Below are 20160 nucleotides of genomic sequence, written 5' to 3' on the forward strand. Positions count from 1 at the left end.
CTAAAATAATCGTAATTATGATTTATTTAAGCTCAACCGCTTGAAAAGAAATTACTTCGGTCTTTACTTGTCGAAATCTAAAAGAAAATTGTTTCGATAGTAATCAATCAGTGAAAAGTTTATTTCTATTGATTTAAATAAGCACTGAAAATTTTTATTTTCTTTATTATTCTTAATTAATGTTGATATTATATAATTATTAATAATTATTTAAATATAAGGTTTTAATACGAGAAAACAAATTCTTTTTCTTTATTATTAGAGATTTAGATTTTTCTATGATTTTTAAATAATGCAGATCAGAGAAGTATAGCTTGGCATGTAATTTTTTCTTACTTTTATCAGATGTATTATTATTTGTACCATATAAAAATTTTTGTCACGCTTTAATTCTGTTGGTATAATACGTATAAAAAGAATATAATTTACATTATTACCATAGACTTTTAATGATTACAGTATCTTCTTTTTGTGCTTGTAATTTATATTTTGTCCATACTTGTCGCTGAAGTCGCTACGCTGTTAGCAAAAGATGATGAATAATCTTAAGCACACATCGTTTATGAATATTTAAAATATATCATGGATTACATATCATAAGATCTTCGACATCATCATAAAATTAAAAACATAAGTTTCTTTATCTAATATCGGTAATGTCAATTTTGTTTTGTTATCGATAAATAAAAATAAATATCGGTAATCAATTTCATTTTGTTAACTTTCTGAACCGAATTATCATATACGTTACAAGTAAAAAGTTATAAAATTAATTCCAAAATAATGTATAGATATAGTCTATCATCATACGAGTTTTCTGATCGATCGTCGATTACTTTATCGAGGATCAATATCCATGCTTGATAAGGTGCGTCTAACCCATCGATATTGTAGTTAACACATTTACCATCACAATCAATAATGCAGATTTCTACTATTACAACTGAAAAATATAACGACCGAATATCTGTTATAATTCTAAATAAAATCGAAAAACGATAAAAGATAATGAAAGATCAAAATGAAGAAAATATTATTTTCCGTGTAACTCGGATACTATTCTTTATTAAATAAAAAAAAGAAACAAACAATAAAGATGAAAATAAAAATAAAAAACTAAAAAAAAAAAAAAAGAAAATACACAACAAAGAGAAGAGGAACGAAAATAATATTTCCGAAGAAGTAAAAAAGAAAGTATAAAGTTCCAAATTTGAGGGCAATCGATAGATTTCGATCGGCCCACCAACCACGTCTACACCACGAATAAGAGTACAAACAAAGTAGGGTCACTCTCGCTCTCGCAGGTTCGATTGTTGGTGCTGGCAAGTTTTCTAGTCGTCAACGGCAATAGACGGCGGCGTTCTCTCTGGAAAGGCGAAAGTGCGAGTAGGAAGAAGTAAAAGACGAAGAGGAAGAAGAAGAAGAAGAAGAAGAAGAAGAAGAAGAAGGAGACGAAGAAGACGAAGAAGACGAAGAAGAAAAGTCGTCGAAAGTCGGCGAGGACGAAGGAGAATGCTCGTCGTCGGCCGAGGTCGAAACGATCGCCGTGAGCGATAGTCGTTGCGAGTAGAGACGCGAGAAGGATGGCCGATCGTGACGAAGAGGAGGGAGAGGAGGAAGGGGAGAAGGAGGAGAACAAGATGGTGATGAGGAGGCACGAGAGGAAGGAGAGGAAAGAGAAAAAGGAGCCAAAGGAGACCGACGAGTTTACCGACGAGAATCTCAGGATATTCGAGACTCTTTGCATCTCGTCCCCTCGCAAGGTCTACCCATCTCACAACACGATTCACAACACTATCGCACCAACTTGAATATTGTTCAAGCGCACCTTACTCTCTCTCTCTCTCTCTCTCTCTCTCTCTCTCTCTCTCTTTCTGTCTCTTTTCTTTTATTGTCGTTTTCTCTCACACGTATTTATTTACGTGTTATGCACCTCGTTACTCTCTCTCTCTCTTTCTCTCTCTTTCTTTCTTTCTTATCTTAAGATATCGCAAAAGAAAATAATTATTTAATTTTTTTCTTAATTTCAATGTGGAATTACTATTATTTTAAAAATATAAAATTTCTGTCGATAGAATAATATAACGTTCTGGTAATGATGTGTACGATAAATATAGGAATCGAGCGTATCTATCGAGAAAGTTGTATACGTTCATCGTGTTCTCAGTTTCCTCATTTTAAGCTTCCTCGAAAATTCGTTCGTCGTTTGATCGAAAGGTTTGTTTCCCCCTTCTTCGTCTATCATAGAAGCGCGACAACTCGTCAAAACCCTTTGGTATTTCATCGTCGTTGGATTTACGAGTGGCTCGTTTAATTGATGCGTCGAATCGTAATTTCGTAATTTCGTCACGTGTAAGTGTCGTTATCGCGGCCCTCGAAACGTTGCCCTCTCTTTTTATCCCCACTTTAATCCTACCTTTCCCTCCCTCTCTCTCTCTCTCTTTCTCCTTCTTTTTGCCTCTCTATCTCTCTTTCTCTTATTCGCTTCAATGTGAGGTGCACGAGGTACAGCGACGAAGCGCAAATGTATTGAGTTGCATGCGAACAAGGGTTGCGTTGCCATAGCGTTACACTGAATCGATTTTAGCAGTTCCACCGAAGGTCCGTGTGTACGCGCCTTTTCGATCCTCCGCGTGTTCGCGTGCCACCGTGAACGGAGCTTCAATTTATTTATTCCTTCGAGAACCACCGGTTTCATTAAAATTATCTCCCATTCCTTTTTCATCGTTCATTCTTTAATCGATACATGCACTGATACTAGAATAATAAACGATTTTATTCACGTTTCCTCCATGTTTCGTTGTTCTTTCGAAAAGAATTAATCGAATTTTTCAACTCATAAATTTATTAAAATTATACGAGTCACGATATGATAATTTTTCTTTATAAATGGATAATATACAAAGAAAATCTTATCTATTTCTGAATTTTTCTAGATTTTTATGAAATATGTACATATATATATATATATGTATATATGTACGTGTTTACGTTTGTATATATGTATGTATATATGTCGATGATATAATAGGTCGAATTTGATTCGGAAACATTCTTTCTAAATTTCGAAATTGTCGAAACATTATATCGATGATCGATATATTATCTGTCATGTAATAGCTCCCTACTGATAGTTATCGGGAACGATGTCACGGATGCATTCGCCTCGTACTTTCCATGATCGTCTTCGAATCCGTATAAATATACGTGCGATACGTGCTAACAAGAATATTTCTAAACAAATTTGTAAGAATACTCAAGTAAGTTCCTTTCACTTTTGTTCTCGACAAAAGAGAATTTCTATATATGGTAATCTTTAATTGGCAAAATTAAACGTTATAAAGTATATTACATTATATAAAAAAAAAAAACAAAATAAATAAATGTCATTCTTAATTAAAAAAGAAAAAATAATAATTACTTCATCTTTCGACAATGTTTTGATAAAAATTTATATTTGTTAACTTTTAATTGATATAATTAAACCATATATATATATATATATATGATTATATATACATAAAATATATATTTATAGTCTATATAAATATACCATATATCTGCACAAGTATATTATACTATATAAAAAAAAAGCAAAAAATAAAACTAATTAATTTTTAATTAAAAACAAAAATAACCTCTCTTTATTTTTCTCTTTTTACCTTATGCAAGTCGTTAATTTCATGGTTTCCTTTTTGTTTGTAAATCACACCAGTGGAGGGATTCAAGAGAGTATATCTTCCGTCATATACATCTTATCGTTGATATCAGCGCGTATTCAGAGTCGGGTCGTGGTGACTTCTCGCGCGGAGTACGGAACGACGGTCACGTAAGCCTTTGCTATCCTTGGTAGACAAGAATATATCTATCTATTCGCTAAGGTTCTTCCGTTTCTTCGCATATATATAAAATAAGAACGACAAACGTAGAAATTGGCACGAATCGCTTGGAGTTTAACTATTCAGTCCTTTCGAGAATAAAAACGACGACGACTGCTCGTCCGTTCCGTTCGGAGTTTATCAAGAAAATGTGAATTCGATAAAAAGTATTCCATTATAAGTTTATCTAAAAGTAGATAAGACAAATTTTTCCTGTATATATATTTTTTTACAAATAATTAATAACACACATACATAATAAATAAAATATATAAAAATATAAAAAAAATATATATATATATAAATCAAATATATATAAAATTTAAATAAACGTTTATAAATAATTAACTTATATATACATTAATATAAATAAATACTTAATTTCATTTTTAATATTCACATGCGTAAGACATGCAATATAATAATTAAAAAATACTCAGTTAATTAAACGATTTAAACGTGATCGATGAAACGAAAAAGATTTTCAAGAGGAAGTTTCTCGTTTAATATTTTTACGATATAATAATATGAGAAACGTATACAACGTTGTATTTGTATTAACATGATATAAAAATATTCTTCTTGATTCGAGTCGCGAATTCAAAAAGATGATTGTTAATGCGTAAGCATTAGCGTCTAAGAAAGATGAAATGCAATTACCTTTCCCTCCAGTGTATGCATTAGACGAGAAAATATCTTTTCAACGGTGGTTAACGGTGTGCGGATAAGATAATCCACGTGGTAGGAACAGTGATTTTCACTCGGCGTTTATGAAGGAGTAGGAGATAAAGAAGAATGCGGCCGTCTTCCGCCAAGTAAACTAATTTTTTACTCTTAACGACCAACTTCCCAGACGTAGTAATAAATCATTTTAATAAAATCCTCTACGGTAGGAGAGAATCACGATTTATGAATTTGTACAATATCTTTCTTTCTTGTTATTTCTTTCTCTCTCTTTTCGTCTCTCTCTCTCTCTCCCTCTCTCTCTCTCTCTCTGTCTCTCTTTTAGTTATTCTATAGGAAAATTGTGATTATTTAGTTCTAGTCCAACGCTATAGAAAGTATTAGTCTTTGTTAAAGATAAATCAGGATTAATATTTTTTTAGAAATTTATCGGAGACATTCAAACGATTATACGTCATGTAAAAAGTGAAATGTAGAAAGTTGAAATCGATTTAATTGATCTTTCTTGTTATATGTATTATATTTTTATAAATAATATTATATTCTACGTTATCTGTATAGATGTATATTCGTTTTGATTGAAAATTTTACATTAATTCATATTTTATAATATATGCGTGCGTGTATTTATGTTTATTAATTTTATACACACATTCGTACACACATTCATCTTTATTCCGTTTTGAAATACATTGATATTATATTTTTAGATATATTTTAATGTTGATTTTGAATATAACGATATACTTTAATTTTTTACGTTCACGAAGCTTACGTTCATTTCCCTTCGTCCATTTCGATTCTTTAAAGTCGAAGCGGTGCAGGAATGTGAGAGAAAGAAAAGAAGGAAAAGGAGGAAGGTATAAGGATCCCTTTCTTCGTTTACAGTTGGACACAGGGGATGCGATGACTCACGACTTGACGACGACATTGAGGAGCGAGTTGGCAGCTCTCGAATACAAGCGAGACAGGCTGATGTTCGAGGTAAAACGATTTCCGTGCGGTTCCGACGGCTAAATCGGTCGGATTATTAATTCAACGGCTTTTCCTTCTTAGCTGCAGGAGATGAAGAACACCGTCAGATCAAGGGACCAAAGGGTCGTAGAACTTCAGGTGGAAGCCGATCAGTTAAGAGAACAAGCTGCCAGACAGAATTCTATCGTTTCCAGTCTCAAGAAACGCATACAGGCGAGAGATTTATTTATTTTTTAATATATCTGTTTATTATATATATATATATATATATATATATATATATATAGCGTTAAAAACAAACATACATAATTTTATGCGTGTGAATACAGTACTAGTACAGACAGTGTTAAGTTAAATAAAAAAGGTAGTTAATCAACGTGCGTAAAAATTAGATTTTGTTTGAAAATGATGATTTTTAATTAAGTTTCATTTCATTCTATTCTTCTTTTATTTACTTTATATTTGTATACTTTATAAATATTTTTTATATTTGTATTAATCCATAGGAATTAGAAGAGCGAGAGAGAAATCTTTACGCGAATCAAGGAAGGAACGAGATCACGATACAAGGTCTACAACGAGATGTCAAGTATCACGAAGAAAAGGTCAGGGAATGCGAGAAGAAGATTCGACAGCTTGAACATAATTTATCCGAGGAGATACAATTAAAAGAACGAGCGAGATTAAATCTTCAGGTATTTTATGTAAATTAATCTTTAATAAATTAATCTTATTTATGTATTAATTTATCTTATTTATTAAATAGAAAAGTTTAATTACAATATGTTCCGTAAACAATGATATCGTAATGAGAAATTTTAAACGCGTTTCTTATTTATAAACGAACAAAAGAGGATAATTGTTATAAAGATAATTTGTTTAATCATTTTAATTATACTTTTACAAATTATTGAACGATCAAAGCGCTAAAACATTCTCATTAAAATACTTGAACCTTTGGATATAAAATTTAAATGGAACTCTTATCCTTTATTGAAAAATTAATTAATTGGTTCACCAAATACTGTTGTAAAATTAACGATATGCAATTAAATGGAACTCACGTTAAAAGGATTTTGTGCGGCGACTGGCACATGCACTGAACGTCGAGTACTGTGAAACTGCGCACCATAGTCCGGAAGTCGTTATCCACAAAGCGGAAGAATTGGTGCAAGAAGTGAATCGGTTGCGGAACAGGGGCACTACAATCGAAACACAACTTAGCGGTATCGAGAATGATTTTCGAAGTTGCAGAGACTCGCTAGATCGCATTACCACAGAAAAAGAACAACTCCAGAGGCAAGTGTCTACACAACTGGTCGATTTGGAACGCTTACGGCAGGTATAGTTACAAGAGAAATTAAACGTGCGAAGAGTAAAATTAATTTTTATTACGATACCTATCTATTTATCGATATTATTTATTAAATCGATTTATAAATAAATGACGTTATAATTAAGTCAAGTTTGTTATAATTAAACAACATTTATTTATTAATACAACTAATAAATACAATGTTCTATAATTAGAATTTCTATAGTTATATCATTTCGCATATTCGTTGGTTTGATTCATAGACAAATGTCATTTAATTGTGTAAACTGCTGATTTATAATGACATTTATTTATGAATCAATGTTTGAAGATGATTGAAAAAGTATTATAATAATCTCAACATGAAGAATCTTAAACAGAGAATGATAAATTAAGGATAAAAATGATAGTTGTGTTAAAGAATCTATCATGTTTATCAGGAGAAAGAATGTCTAGAAATGCAACATAGAGTAGCCGAAAGAGAGATGAACGATCTGAGAGATAAATTGGTGAACGCGAACAGAAGTATAACGAGTGCTACAGGAAACATATCTAATCAGGAAGCGCTGATCTGCCAATTACGAGGTAAATTTTGTTTAGTTTCGTTAGAAATACGATTGATTTTTATATTTTTTTTTCTTCTTCTTCATAGACGATTTGAAGAATCGCGAGGAAAAGGAACAACGTTTGCAAACGGAACTAAGACATTTGTTGGAATCTTTAGCGATTCTTTTGAGTACACCGAGTAGATTCGTGGAGTCTCACGAAAATGCGATAAAGGATCGGATTAGAGAGATCCTTGCAGAGAGCAAAGATCAAGCATTGGTACTTTGCTTTTATCTGTGATGCATTATTTTGATACTTCAGAAAAGATTTTCATATCCTTTTGATTTTTAAATCTGAATTTTCTAATTTATAGAAAATTCAAAACCTACGAGAGAAAGTGAACGCTGCCACGGAATCTGCCAATCGTCAAAGCGAAATGCTTGAAACGAGTATGATGAAGATGCGACATTTGGAAGAGGAACGATCGAGTCTCGAAGCGAAGATACACAAATTGGAGGCCGAATTGACCAGCTGTGAACTCACCAAAGAGTCCTTGCGTAGGGACAAACAAACGGTGATTATACAAAGTGTACTTTATCTGAAGAAAAGAACATAGTGAATCGTGTTTTATAAATTTTTCCACGAATTTTATAGTTCACGACGTTTCTCGAACGACTAGGAAAAGCTATGCAAATGGAGGAAATTTCGGAGGACATAGGGATCGAACTACAAACTGAATCCTTGCTTGTACGGGCCGAACAACTCGCCAGATTAGAAACGGACAAATTAGTGGACAAGGTGAAGGACACGATCGATAAATTATTTATTAAATTTTTTTTGTCTAACGACGTTTACAATATCTCTTCTTGTGTCTTCATCTTCTATTTCAAATCCTTCTATGCAAATTCTACTGTTCGCGTACTCCAGTACTTGTACTCCAGCTACACGACATTACCAAGGATTCGTCGTGAGAGATCCTTTCATGAGCTTCCCTCCCCAAAAGACGTAAGCCCAAGCTCCAAACCAGTCAAGGAGAACGTTCCTGTTTAGCGCTTTCTCGTGCTTCTCATTTCGAATTCAGCTCCTTTTTACTTCTCTTTTTTTCTTTACAGTATCATGCTACCCCGACAGAATCCTTCGGCTTTCTCGTGAAACTCGTAGAGATCCAACTCTATCCAACTTTTGCTCGCTTCGTATATAAATAGTTCATTAGTTTCTCAAGGATAGTCCCATCGGCTTCTTTTTTTATATTTTCTCATTTTAGATACCTATCTGCACGGGATCTTTGTTTCTTAAAAATATAAATATTTCATGTAGATATAAAGTTCACGATAAATTGATCGCGATGAAGTTCCTAAATATAGATAATACATTTTCATTCTACAAATTTTCTGCAAAATAATTTTTCTCGTTTGCAATTCCATCGTAGTTTAGATATTAATTATCGTAATTCGTTATTTCAAGATTAATCCCTTAGGGAAAATTTTTATTTCACGAATGTTCGTACCTTCGAACGTATACGTACTTTTTATTTTGTCGTTTAGACGTCTGTGGTTTATCAATTGCAACGACGCGTGAGAACTCTGCGGGAGCAATTGCAAAGGCGAGATCTTCACTTAGATCTCCTGCGTAGAAAACTGTCTCTTCAGGAGGACAGCGTGAGAATAAAGACGTTGTTGCAGAGCGAAAGGGACGAGGCGAATCTCCGGTGAATGATGTTGCATCGAATACGGTGAATTAAAACAATGATAAAGAAAAAAATATTATCATTTTCTTGATTTTTAGTGCGAAAAAGTTAACGAAGCAGGTCGAACGATTGCAATCACAATTCTCGGAAGAAAAATCGCGAAATCGAGAGTTGAGTGCTCAATTAACAGAAGCCGCTGATTACAAGGTATTGTATATTTTAATAATAAATATACACACGAAAGAATTGTCCAAATCGTACCACGTAAGACATTTTATTATATTTATATTACCTATTTGATCAAAATTTTTATATGTTAATATATTGGATATCGTTTAATTTAATGTTTAAGATACCTATTGTTATATGATGTTTATTTTATCAAGAACAAATTAATTTATTATCAATCTTTCTATAATATAACGTAAAAGGTACGATTTAAGCAATTGGCTACTTTAATCATGTCTTCCTTTAAAAGTAATAGATTTGTGTATAGAAATAATAAAAAACAATATTAAAAAATGGATTTATGTATTATTACATTACTTTTTCGATAAAAACAAGAAAATATTCAAAAATTTATTATTATAGAAATATAAAATAATATATTGGGTAGATTATTTTATATAGGATGTATCATAACATGACAGGAAACACAATGAACATAAACGTGTATATAAACGTTCTATTTTACATTGTTTCAAAATTATAGCCGTTTTTGTGTTAGAATAATCCGGAATTTGTGGTTGTGTAAATGTTAACATCATGCATTAAATAAAATCTAATATATATATTTTCAATCCATATATCTTGTTCATTTATTATATAAATACATATATACACATATATTGATTATTAGATATTATTTATATTCAACGATAAGAAAAAATTGATGAGAAACGATCTATAATTGTCAACTCTCTTCTATATTTATGACATCTGCTACATTAAGATTGAAATATACGAATCTTATGTTTCCTTGATATAGATAGCGGCGTTAGAAAGGAGTAGGAAGATAGAAGAGCTCCAGAAACGTCTCGTAGAAAGCGAGATGTTGAGAACGCGTTATACCAGAAAGCTGTCCATGTTGAAAGAGCAAATGAGAACGACGTCTGAGACGGCTGAGCAAGAAAGATCTATCAACGATCATTCTTTGCAGCTTCTTAGAGATGAGTTGGCGCAAGTGAAGCAAAATCTCACAGAGGTTACTAGAAGAGAATCTCAGGTAATCACGTATACATGACAGATTGCAATCAATGATCAAATTTTTTTTTATTTATAATATATATATTAATAATATAAATATATAATAAACAATATAAATATTTATTCATAAAAAATATATATAATATAAATATTTATTTATAGAAATATATATATATATATGTATATAAATAATTTTTATAATCTAATTTTTTGTATAAAAATAATACTTCGGCAAATTTTTATTTCTTTGAAACTCTTACCGTAAGACACTTGCCAAATAAGACATTATGTATTCGGCACGCGAAGTCGAATTCACGCAATCTTGATTTATAGTGATTCCTCTACAAACCTACTTGCATTCGACCCCTGTAACAGAGTTCGAATGCGGTTCGTTTGGTGATCCGTATTTTCGAATTCGATATGCCCGTTAAAATACAGAGCCTTTTGACTCCGTCGTTTCTCGTCGTCCGTAAAATTAGAGCTGAAACGAGACCGTAAAAGCATCTTCTTCATTTGTCAAAATCAATTCCTACACGAAGAATACGTATATGGAACACTTACAAAATATCCTTCTCTCTCGTAATACATCGCGTCTAGAGAAGAAACTATTTCTTTATTCTCTTAACTCATTTTTCATCTTTTTTCATAGGCATACGTTTGCGCTAACGTTCGAACGGTATTTGAAAATACATAAAGTAGTAGAGATCTTTTTTATAAAAAACAATAAAATGAAAAAATAAAAAAAGTAAAATAAAATAAAAAGAAAAAAGATAATAAAAGATAGAATAAAGACAAGAAGAATAGAAATACGTATCGCTATGTAACATCTTTCATTGATATAATTTATCATTGATATAATTAACAATCAACTTAAATCATTTTATCTGATAAAAATGATCTACGGATATACTCATACATACATACATACATATATATATATTTATATATATCGAATATATGTATGCACAATGGTCCTTTTGGTGTCTTTACAAAACAAGAATCTCGTCGATGATCTGGAGTTAGTAACGTTGCTCTTCGAGTCAGAGGCCAAACGGACTCGTTAATTCATTGAAACAATCTCACCGACTACGCGCAGATGACATCCATTCGCGTTATTGCTACTCTCTCTCTCGTCTGTCACATAAAGCTACTCTTCGAGAGAAGGCAAGCTTTGTCTCCTTCTTTTTCGTAACGAATACGACATCGTTGTTCGTTGATCTTCATTCGAGTCACGTTCGCGTTCACCGAAGGTACTTTGAAACGACTCGCGAAACCGTCTCTTACGTTTCTTCGAGCTGGCACGTGCCAGTCACTAGTCAACGAGTTACGAATTCGATGAAACTTTTCGATGGTACTTACAAAATAATACTTTTGTTTTTTTCTTTTTTTCTCTTTGCTTCATAAGTATGTATGAAGAATTATTTTAAAGGAAAAATGTTATATTGTATAAGTTTAATCGCTCGCACAAGAACATTCATCTGCGTATAAATATAATAAATAAATTTATTTAGATTTTAATATACCTAGATAGATTCTTTTATGATTAAGCAACCTTGCTCGAAATAACTTTGAAAATCAATGGAGCGTCGAAAAGGATGCTCTGTGATCGTTCGAACGAATCAGACCCCTGTAATTTTATCGAGACCTTTTTTTACCCTCGAGAATGAACGAAAATGTTAGGTCGCAAACGTTGACCCTAACCCAGAATCGAAGAATCGATTTTCGATAGGTCCTTGGTACCTTTGATTATTTCAAGTCATCCCGATGTAAAGCAATTTTCGACGATCTAACTTGTGATGGTGAACGTTTCTGTAGTAGTTGTGTGCATATATATATATATATATACATATATATGTATATACAACAACTTGCAAATCGTTCATATCCTATTTCAGTTGCAGAGCTTCCGCGTCTCCATAGTGAAATTATTGTCAGAGCCAATCTGCACTCCCGATTACGAGATCATTACGCGACTGCAGAAAATGGTGGCAGCCCATCGTGACTTCACCATGCTCTCCCGTAGATACGACGAACCGCTGGAAGCGAGTCCCTCAAGGTGCACAAGGTAATCCTTGTTAAATATTAACGAGAGAGGGAATAAGTTTGAGAGCGAGCGTGTTCTTGCCGTCCTAAGCAGGAAAATACGAAGATCGTTCTCTATATTCTTCGAGTTGGAAATATTCTATAGAAAATAAATTCTTGTATTATCTTTTCTTTCGTCTTTCTTTGTACCTCGTTAATTCTAACTAAGGAGAAGAAACTTTAACGAGATTACGCTGTTATAATTTCAACGAAGAAATTTTAAATTGGTAAATCATTCAATGATTCAAATTATACGTTGTTTTTATTGAGATTAAACTAAATAAGGTCGATCTTACATTTGAAGAATTTCATTCGGAATTTTTTAAACGGTTTTAGTAGAGTATAAGTAAGAAATATGGAAAAATGTTATTTATCGTTTATTTTCTCTTGCATTGAACTGAAAAGAAAATATATATTATAATATAATTACATAAATAATATAATTCTATATAATATTGTGACATATAATAATAAGTACATATAAGAATCTACATATAAGTATACGTAAATACATATAAGTTTCTATTTTTACGTATATACTTATATATTTATGTTATATTAATTAAATATACTATATATACTTGTGTATATAGAAAAATACACGCTTTTATGTTAGGTCATTTTTAGAATAAGCAACTAAAATATTAAATTTATTAAAAAATTGTTCGTAGCATTCATCCGATTCACTCGGTTCATCCACCAAGGTCACCTGGCTCTCGATGTACGCGTTACGAAGACAGCGGATTTGCAGATCCACCAGATTTGCACGACATCGAGGAGGATTTTAACAAGAGACCCGTAAGGAGCAGCCTACTTCCGTGACGTCGGCCAAGATTCAACGTTTGAACGGTTGTTCGCTTGAATCAACGACGACAGCGTCTGATCGCCGATCTCCGTTTCTTATTAGATTTATATGCGGACGAAACGATGCGTAAAGCGAACCGTTTACTTCGTCTAAACGGACGACTTCTACGGTCGCTTTCCTACAACTTGAAAGAACATTTTTCTTGCACATGAACAAAGTTACTCTACCACATTCATTGAAACGGTTCATCTTTCGTGATAACAAATACCCAATACGTTAGGATAAAGTGTAAGTCAAAGATCCAATCTAAAAACATAAAGTTGTAAATTTTAACAAATGAAAATAATTAAACGTTCATATATGTATATTATTGTATATTTGTGGACAAATGATCAAATCTATGGCTGATCAATCTATGGTGATGATGATGATGATGATGATGATGATGATGATGATGGTTATTATTGTTATTATTATCATTATTCTCATTATTATTAGAAATAATTTTGTAAACAAAATTTTTATATGAGAAATGAACCTTCATTATTTTTCTTTCCAAAAATTTAATACAGGATTTCGTAACCATATTTATAACTTTTCCTAGAGTTATTAACGCGAAAGATAATCGAATAATACGACTACGAGTAATGAAAAAAAATGTTATTCGATTAAAGTGTAGAAATTATTGTTCGAGGTTAATCGAGATAATATTCCGAGTAATTATTAGTTATATAAGTTGATAACTAAGCGATCATAAATCGATATCATTTCTTGGTTCAGCAACATCAGAAGTCCAAGCTTTGACCGTGATCGAAATCGTTTTTACGATCTGTAACGATCATTTGATATTAAATGATTTTGTTGTAGCTTTCTAACATTTTTTTCTATTATGATAATTTTTTTTTGATATAATTAATAATCAATCTCTATAGTTAATTTGACAGTTTAAAAGAAAGCATATTTTTTATTTTACAAATATTGCTACTGTTCCAAATCTATTCGATCTTATATTAATATGAAATAAAGGAATAAGTTGTAAAACCCGTTTTCAAGCTACTTGCATCGTGTCATTTACAAACGAGTGTTTTACGAACTTTCGTCTAATATCTCCTTTTGATACCGGATTAAATACAACTCTCACTTCGAGGAACTGGTTCGCAAAGGAGAAATACGTTCAGATCATCGAAAATTTTTAAAAATCATCGAAAGCAAAAATTTCAGAGTTCATTAAATCACAACATTACTCTTTGTTATTTGTGTAAATAAAAACAAGAACAAAACAATATTTCAAAAATGACAATGAAATGAAGATGCTAAAATTTTGTAATAAAAATCGCACTTACGACGCTCAAAACATTATTCTTATGAAAAGGATTATTCAAAATGTAAATAAAATAAAAACCAATAAGAAAGAAGCTATAAAGTCATGTCTCAATATTTTCACCGATCTATCCTAAACATTGTAATGTCTGCGTGTGTTTTTTTTCTTCTTTCTTTTTTTTTTTTAAATTTGTCATATCAAAGTTATAATTTTAAATTAAAATCTATCACGAGAGCTCAACTATTATAAAAGAGATATCGATATGTTTCTAAACGTTCGTCAATCTCGATCACGATCGGCCGACATCACCTATTTAACTAACACACGACGCAGACCCACATTTCTTTCAAGTTGTTTCTCGTACAACCGATAATTCGAAGCTCCACTTCCGTCGACACGGTTCCAATTTCCATGCGTGGTCCTACGCTGTGAATGGGCGACCATAAGCGGTGGCAAGTGGATATGAGCGTAACGGTATATATTCGAATATCGTAATTACTCATCAAAGATTGTCTTGCCAGAACTCGGATCGTTATGTATAATATGTGTGTGCGTGCGTGTATTTATACGTAGACCACTCGATTGCTCATTCTTTTGTATAATGAGATAATGTTACGCTCTTTATTGCACGCTCACTGTTCATCACCGTTACAACACCGTTCGGAGGGCGGATCGTTCTTTAATGAGTCTTTAAAAGGTCTCCCTTTTAAAATACAAATACTTATAAAAAAGATAAAAAATGGGGTTTCAAATGTTTCAAGCATTTAATAGATACTTAGGATAAAATTTTTTAATATATATACTATTGTTCAGACTATTAATTATTGATAATATTAATTAATAATAGTTTGACATATAGAAATGACATATTTATTAAAGTGCAGATTAATATATTATTACTAAATTATTTTTTATATAGTGCACGAAAAGCGATAAAAGTTATTATTTATTAGAGTTAATCATTCTATTCATTTTTAATAGCTCTTAACTTTAAATAATAATGCTTTATCAATTAATATATATATATATATATATATATATATATATATATGTCGTGTGGATTAATATATATATCGTGTGGAATAGAATAATAACATATAATAATCTCTAACGAATAGAAAATTTTCCAAGTTGTTATTTAGAGAAAAGAAAGAAAAGAAGATGGAGGAGAAACACAGAACTATAAAAAAATCTTAATAATTATATATCCTGCATTATATATCCTGTCTATTTTTTAAAATAACATGGTTATAAAAATGATACTACCTGTGATAACGTCTCCTTAATGGAAAATAAAAGGAATTTCACTGAATCCAAATAAAAAGATAAACGCGTAACGATGTGAATGGAGTCAAGAGAGCACTTCTCGATTATATGGGCGATCTTTGGAGACGCGTAAATTTTACTAGGCGTTTCTTACATCACAGAGGTATCGTAGCGTAAGACTGGCTTCGTAGTAAGTATGTAGGCGGTAGTAGTATCGCTACGGAGTGGAACAACCACATTCCAGAATGCAGACGGCGGAGCGAGTAAGAGGATGCGAATCGCAGAAGGGTAGACATGAAAGAGAGAAGCCGAGAAGGTGGGACGAAGGGAGAAGAGAAATGGAAGAATTCAGGTTCGTGAATACCTCCAGGGATTCGAACCTTCGTGCTGTGGACGTTCAACGTGTGCGTTTCGAATACTCTTACGTTCGCGAAACATCCATTCTTTCGAATTCACTTTCAAACACCGTTGTAGGATCAAATCTCTAATGTTTTAAAATCTTTGGTACAATAAAGATAACATTGACTCGATCGAAACTCCCTGAACGAGTTTCGACGAATAAAAATATTTCGATCATTTTCTTCTTTTCTTTTATATGATTGAATTAATTTTCTGTAATGTTTTATAAATTTTATATATATATATATATGAAGTTTATAAATTTATTTGATTTTTCTGTCATTAAATCAGTTGTTAATTCTTAATGTTAGTCATGTATATGTTTTATATTATATACTTTTTATTTAAACAGGGAAAAGAAATTGGATTGTGGATCAGCAGAAAAAATTGTTTTTATATATCAAATCATATAATTGCTTATAAAATAAAAATAAAGATTTTCTAGGAACGAGTTGGAAAGGAATATTTTGAAATTCTCTCACTTACGAAAATCAAATAGAGAAACGAGTTAAGTTTAATGCGATTCTTGGAAGTGTTCGACCGAACGACGAAGTTACGCTTCGCCGACGTAACTGCCTCTAACAGAGAGCACTCGTGAATGGTTGATCTCGTTATTGTACAAGCATCATTTGTATGCGACTTTCGAGATCTGGGTTAGTGCATATCTAAACTCTGAACTTAGAAGTACGTATTTATGACCAAGCGGTGAGTTAAAGATAGTTATTTTTGTGTCACGAAGTCGTTACATGTGATACAATTTACTCGTAAAATGATGAATGAATCTTTCAGGATACTCTTCTTCTTTTTTTCTTTTTAATAAAAGAAAATCTACACGGCAAATAAACAAACAAAGGATTTTTAACGAATGAGAAAAAAAAAAACAAAAAGAAAATGAAAACGTAAAGAAACTTTTATTAAAGAAAATTTTAATACGCAAAATGTAATCGACTTAAACTATTGAAATTTCCTAAGGTTTCTTATTTTCAATCCCACAAAAGGATGGTTGAAAATACGAAGCCGAACATCCGGTTGAAGGACGAACATTTGGTGAATTTAGTGAGCCGTATCGAAACCTTTCAACGTAAGGTCAGTTTGGATACTTAACTAAGAAATATAACTAATTAGTCAATAGCTCGAATTTTTAAATTATCTCGTAAGAGATATCTCTGATAATTTGACCTCCCTCGAAATAGAATTAATCGATAACGACAACGATAAATTAGCAACCTGTCAAGTTCAATGGACATTTTGTAGGAAATCCTAGAACATCTGGTCACGTGAAAGCGCATTTCCTCGATGCGCGTTAAACGCTTTTAACGTTGACCAACCAAGCGAGACGGATTGGCGACAACGTTTCCTGGATTCTTCTACGAGATTTCCTTCTAATTAATTTTGCTCCCTTCTCACATTGGATTATTTCACTGGAATACTTCTAATAAGTACTTATCTAACCGACGAATCGCAATTTTAATGGTAATAACCACGAGTTAAATAAATGGCGGGAGGATCGTAGATATTGAAACTTCGAAGAAACTGAAGATCGATCAGTAAACGCGATGAGATATGTTTCGTAAGAAAGTTCTTTAGATATCTTTCTTCGACTTGGTAGAAAGTTTTACGAAAATATAGTTATGCAAATTAATTCGCATTTCTTTCGATATTAGTCTGAAATAGAAAATGATTGAATTTAACCGAATAATAAATTTCAAATTAATCAAACTGAACGAACGTTTACTATACAAATTTATTTCATTGTAATATTATACACAAGTTATATTAAAGTTTATTTTTTTACTGAGTATTCAATACTTGTTCTAATCGATCGAATGAAAATGACAAATTTTAAATAAACCGTTGCTTTCATACCAAATAGGTCAAACGAATACGTGAATCAAGTTGGTACGTATCGGTTCGTAAGTTTGGTCGTCACGTTTTTAACTGCATGTAAGAAATTCCGGTATACCTAACTCAACCGAGTGGCCCTCAAATTCTCGGCAGGATTCATCGTCGTTGGTTTCATTGTCAGAAAGTGCCGGTTTCTACCTTTTGTGGGAACCCTATGTACGTCTATTCACAATAAAATGCCTCTTGCCAACGACTCTCGGAACCCCTCCATTAACTCCATTTCGTTCGAAGAATCCTAGCTGGAATCTGTTAGATGCTTCTAACCGTTCGATGCGTACATAATGTACATAATGTAGCTCTCGCTGAATTAAGGTCATACGGAACAAAAAGTTCACGATCATAGCAAAAAATGAACCACAAGTTGTAAGAAGCCACGAGAAATCGAGCGATCATCGGTAGAAGCTATGATCGTTTTGTTGGTATATAATGAGCGTCACTAATGATGTCTCGTAGGGGTGCCATTTCTAAATCGGTGTTATAACGTTACTGTCTTCATAATGAATTATTTTTTAATGTTAGGTTTAAATATATTACAGATTTTTAATTCTGAAATATAATTTTCTTCTTCTTTTTTTTGTGATATTTCAGTGTTCGAGTATTGTCCGTGCTTCAGTTTTAGCACATTTATGTTAATAAATGTAACGAAGTAACGTTAAAACGCACAATAGTATATTCAAATCGACATATATATATATATAAAATTTTGTAATAATAAATATTTTGACGTTTACGAATTAATTATTTATTTTATACAAGCATGATTAATGAAAAATATTAACTACCGTAAAACATACATGTATCCTATAATTCATCGAAGATAGATGGAAAATAAATTTGTCCTTACCAGTTTGAACTGAAACCCGTTCTATCCTTGAATATATCTCCAAGACAGCATGGAAATTACGTATTCTTTTGCTCAAGAGTCATTTCACGCTTCCTCGTTCAAAAATCTTTCCTCGAGGTTCGAACTGCAGAAAAGTACACACGTAAGTGTGTATTCGCCGGTGGTACTGGAAAGAGTTAAAATTAGTAACGGTCGAGGGACAGTTAAACGGCTCTTTGCATTAAAGTACAGTCCTCCTTATCGATTTTGTTAAGAGAAAACAACGTTTAAAAGAGAATAGATTTCTCTTTGTAAATAAATAACAATCAACAAATAATAAACGTTTCTCGAATAAAAATAAAAAAAAAAATTCCCATTTAACATTCCATAACAGACAATTGGTTTTGTAAATTTAAAACATTCATAAAATTCATGCGTTGATGTTTATCACACTATTATCATAAATCCTAAAATAAATAATATCTAATCCAAGAGATACAACATGGAAATGTTTTAAATTTTATGTAAAAAAACATTATCAAATGTTATTATATAAACGTATTGATTTATTTAATATTGACTTGGCCGATTGGTATTAATGAAATCGATTTAAAGGAGTGTACTCGAACGTATGTCATTTGAAGAGAGAAACGATACGGTGTCTGCGTTAAAAGGCACTGAAAAGAGAAGAAGAAGAAGAAGAAAAAGAAAAAGAAGAAAAAGTATAAGAAGAATAAGAAGTATAAGACGAAGAAGAAGAAGAAGAAGAAGAAGAAGAAGAAGAAGAAGAAGAAGAAGAAGTATAAGAAGAAGAAGAAGAAGAAGAAGAAGATAAGAAGATGAGACTGTAATGGGCAAAGAAAGAGAGAAAGAGACAGGAGAGTCGAAACAAAGATAAAACGAGTGAATGGCGGGCAACTCTGAACACGTGAAAATAAAAGAGAAAAGAGTAGTCAGAAGAGGGAGGTTGTGGTCGAAGTAACGCCGAGGTTTTACGTGGAGTTCTCTCTTGCGCGAAGAGAAAAGGTGGGCCTTATGCAGAGGCTGCCTTCGAGCGAGCAAAGAGTCAGGACAGGATCGGATCTTGTTAGCCCTGAACTTGGCCACCGATGTCTTTTCCTCCCTGCGAACCTGCATGTAGTAGGTTCTACGACGGGTTTGGACTTACTACGTTTGCGATCTTAACGCCGAGGTTTAAATAATCGTAAGAGTTTATGAAACAATTTCCATTATGGCAATTTCGATTGGAGTGGGAGTTCGACGTTTTT

General features: G+C 32.2%; 1 protein-coding gene across 5 annotated transcripts; it reads left to right on the forward strand.

The window, feature by feature from the left end:
• The first annotated feature begins 1326 nt into the window (after positions 1-1326).
• On the forward strand, positions 1327-13707 carry LOC122630186 (coiled-coil domain-containing protein 170). 5 transcript variants are annotated; one of them, XM_043814410.1, is made up of 14 exons: positions 1327-1763; positions 5451-5546; positions 5619-5750; positions 6044-6232; positions 6610-6879; positions 7293-7437; positions 7505-7677; positions 7772-7972; positions 8053-8196; positions 8943-9106; positions 9184-9292; positions 10074-10310; positions 12187-12356; positions 13045-13707. In XM_043814410.1, the coding sequence occupies exons 1-14, from the start codon at positions 1584-1586 to the stop codon at positions 13193-13195; spliced, it is 2361 nt and encodes a 786-aa protein (XP_043670345.1). In that variant the 5' UTR covers positions 1327-1583; the 3' UTR covers positions 13196-13707. The 5 variants fall into 5 exon arrangements, with proteins under 5 accessions (XP_043670345.1, XP_043670356.1, XP_043670385.1 ...); XM_043814421.1 differs by lacking the exon at positions 1327-1763 and adding an exon at positions 3027-3260; XM_043814450.1 differs by lacking the exon at positions 1327-1763 and adding an exon at positions 3769-4029.
• The last annotated feature ends 6453 nt before the right edge of the window (positions 13708-20160 follow it).

The sequence above is a fragment of the Vespula pensylvanica genome, chromosome 1 (assembly GCF_014466175.1).
Source record: "Vespula pensylvanica isolate Volc-1 chromosome 1, ASM1446617v1, whole genome shotgun sequence".
Classification (NCBI taxonomy): domain Eukaryota; kingdom Metazoa; phylum Arthropoda; class Insecta; order Hymenoptera; family Vespidae; genus Vespula; species Vespula pensylvanica.

Bases quoted from the DNA above. Each gene is read 5' to 3' on its own strand.
- LOC122630186 (XM_043814410.1), top strand. From the start codon at position 1,584: ATGGCCGATCGTGACGAAGAGGAGGGAGAGGAGGAAGGGGAGAAGGAG. The intron at 6,880-7,292 runs GTATAGTTACAA...CATGTTTATCAG, and splicing joins ATTTGGAACGCTTACGGCAG to GAGAAAGAATGTCTAGAAAT. The intron at 8,197-8,942 runs GTGAAGGACACG...TTTGTCGTTTAG, and splicing joins CGGACAAATTAGTGGACAAG to ACGTCTGTGGTTTATCAATT.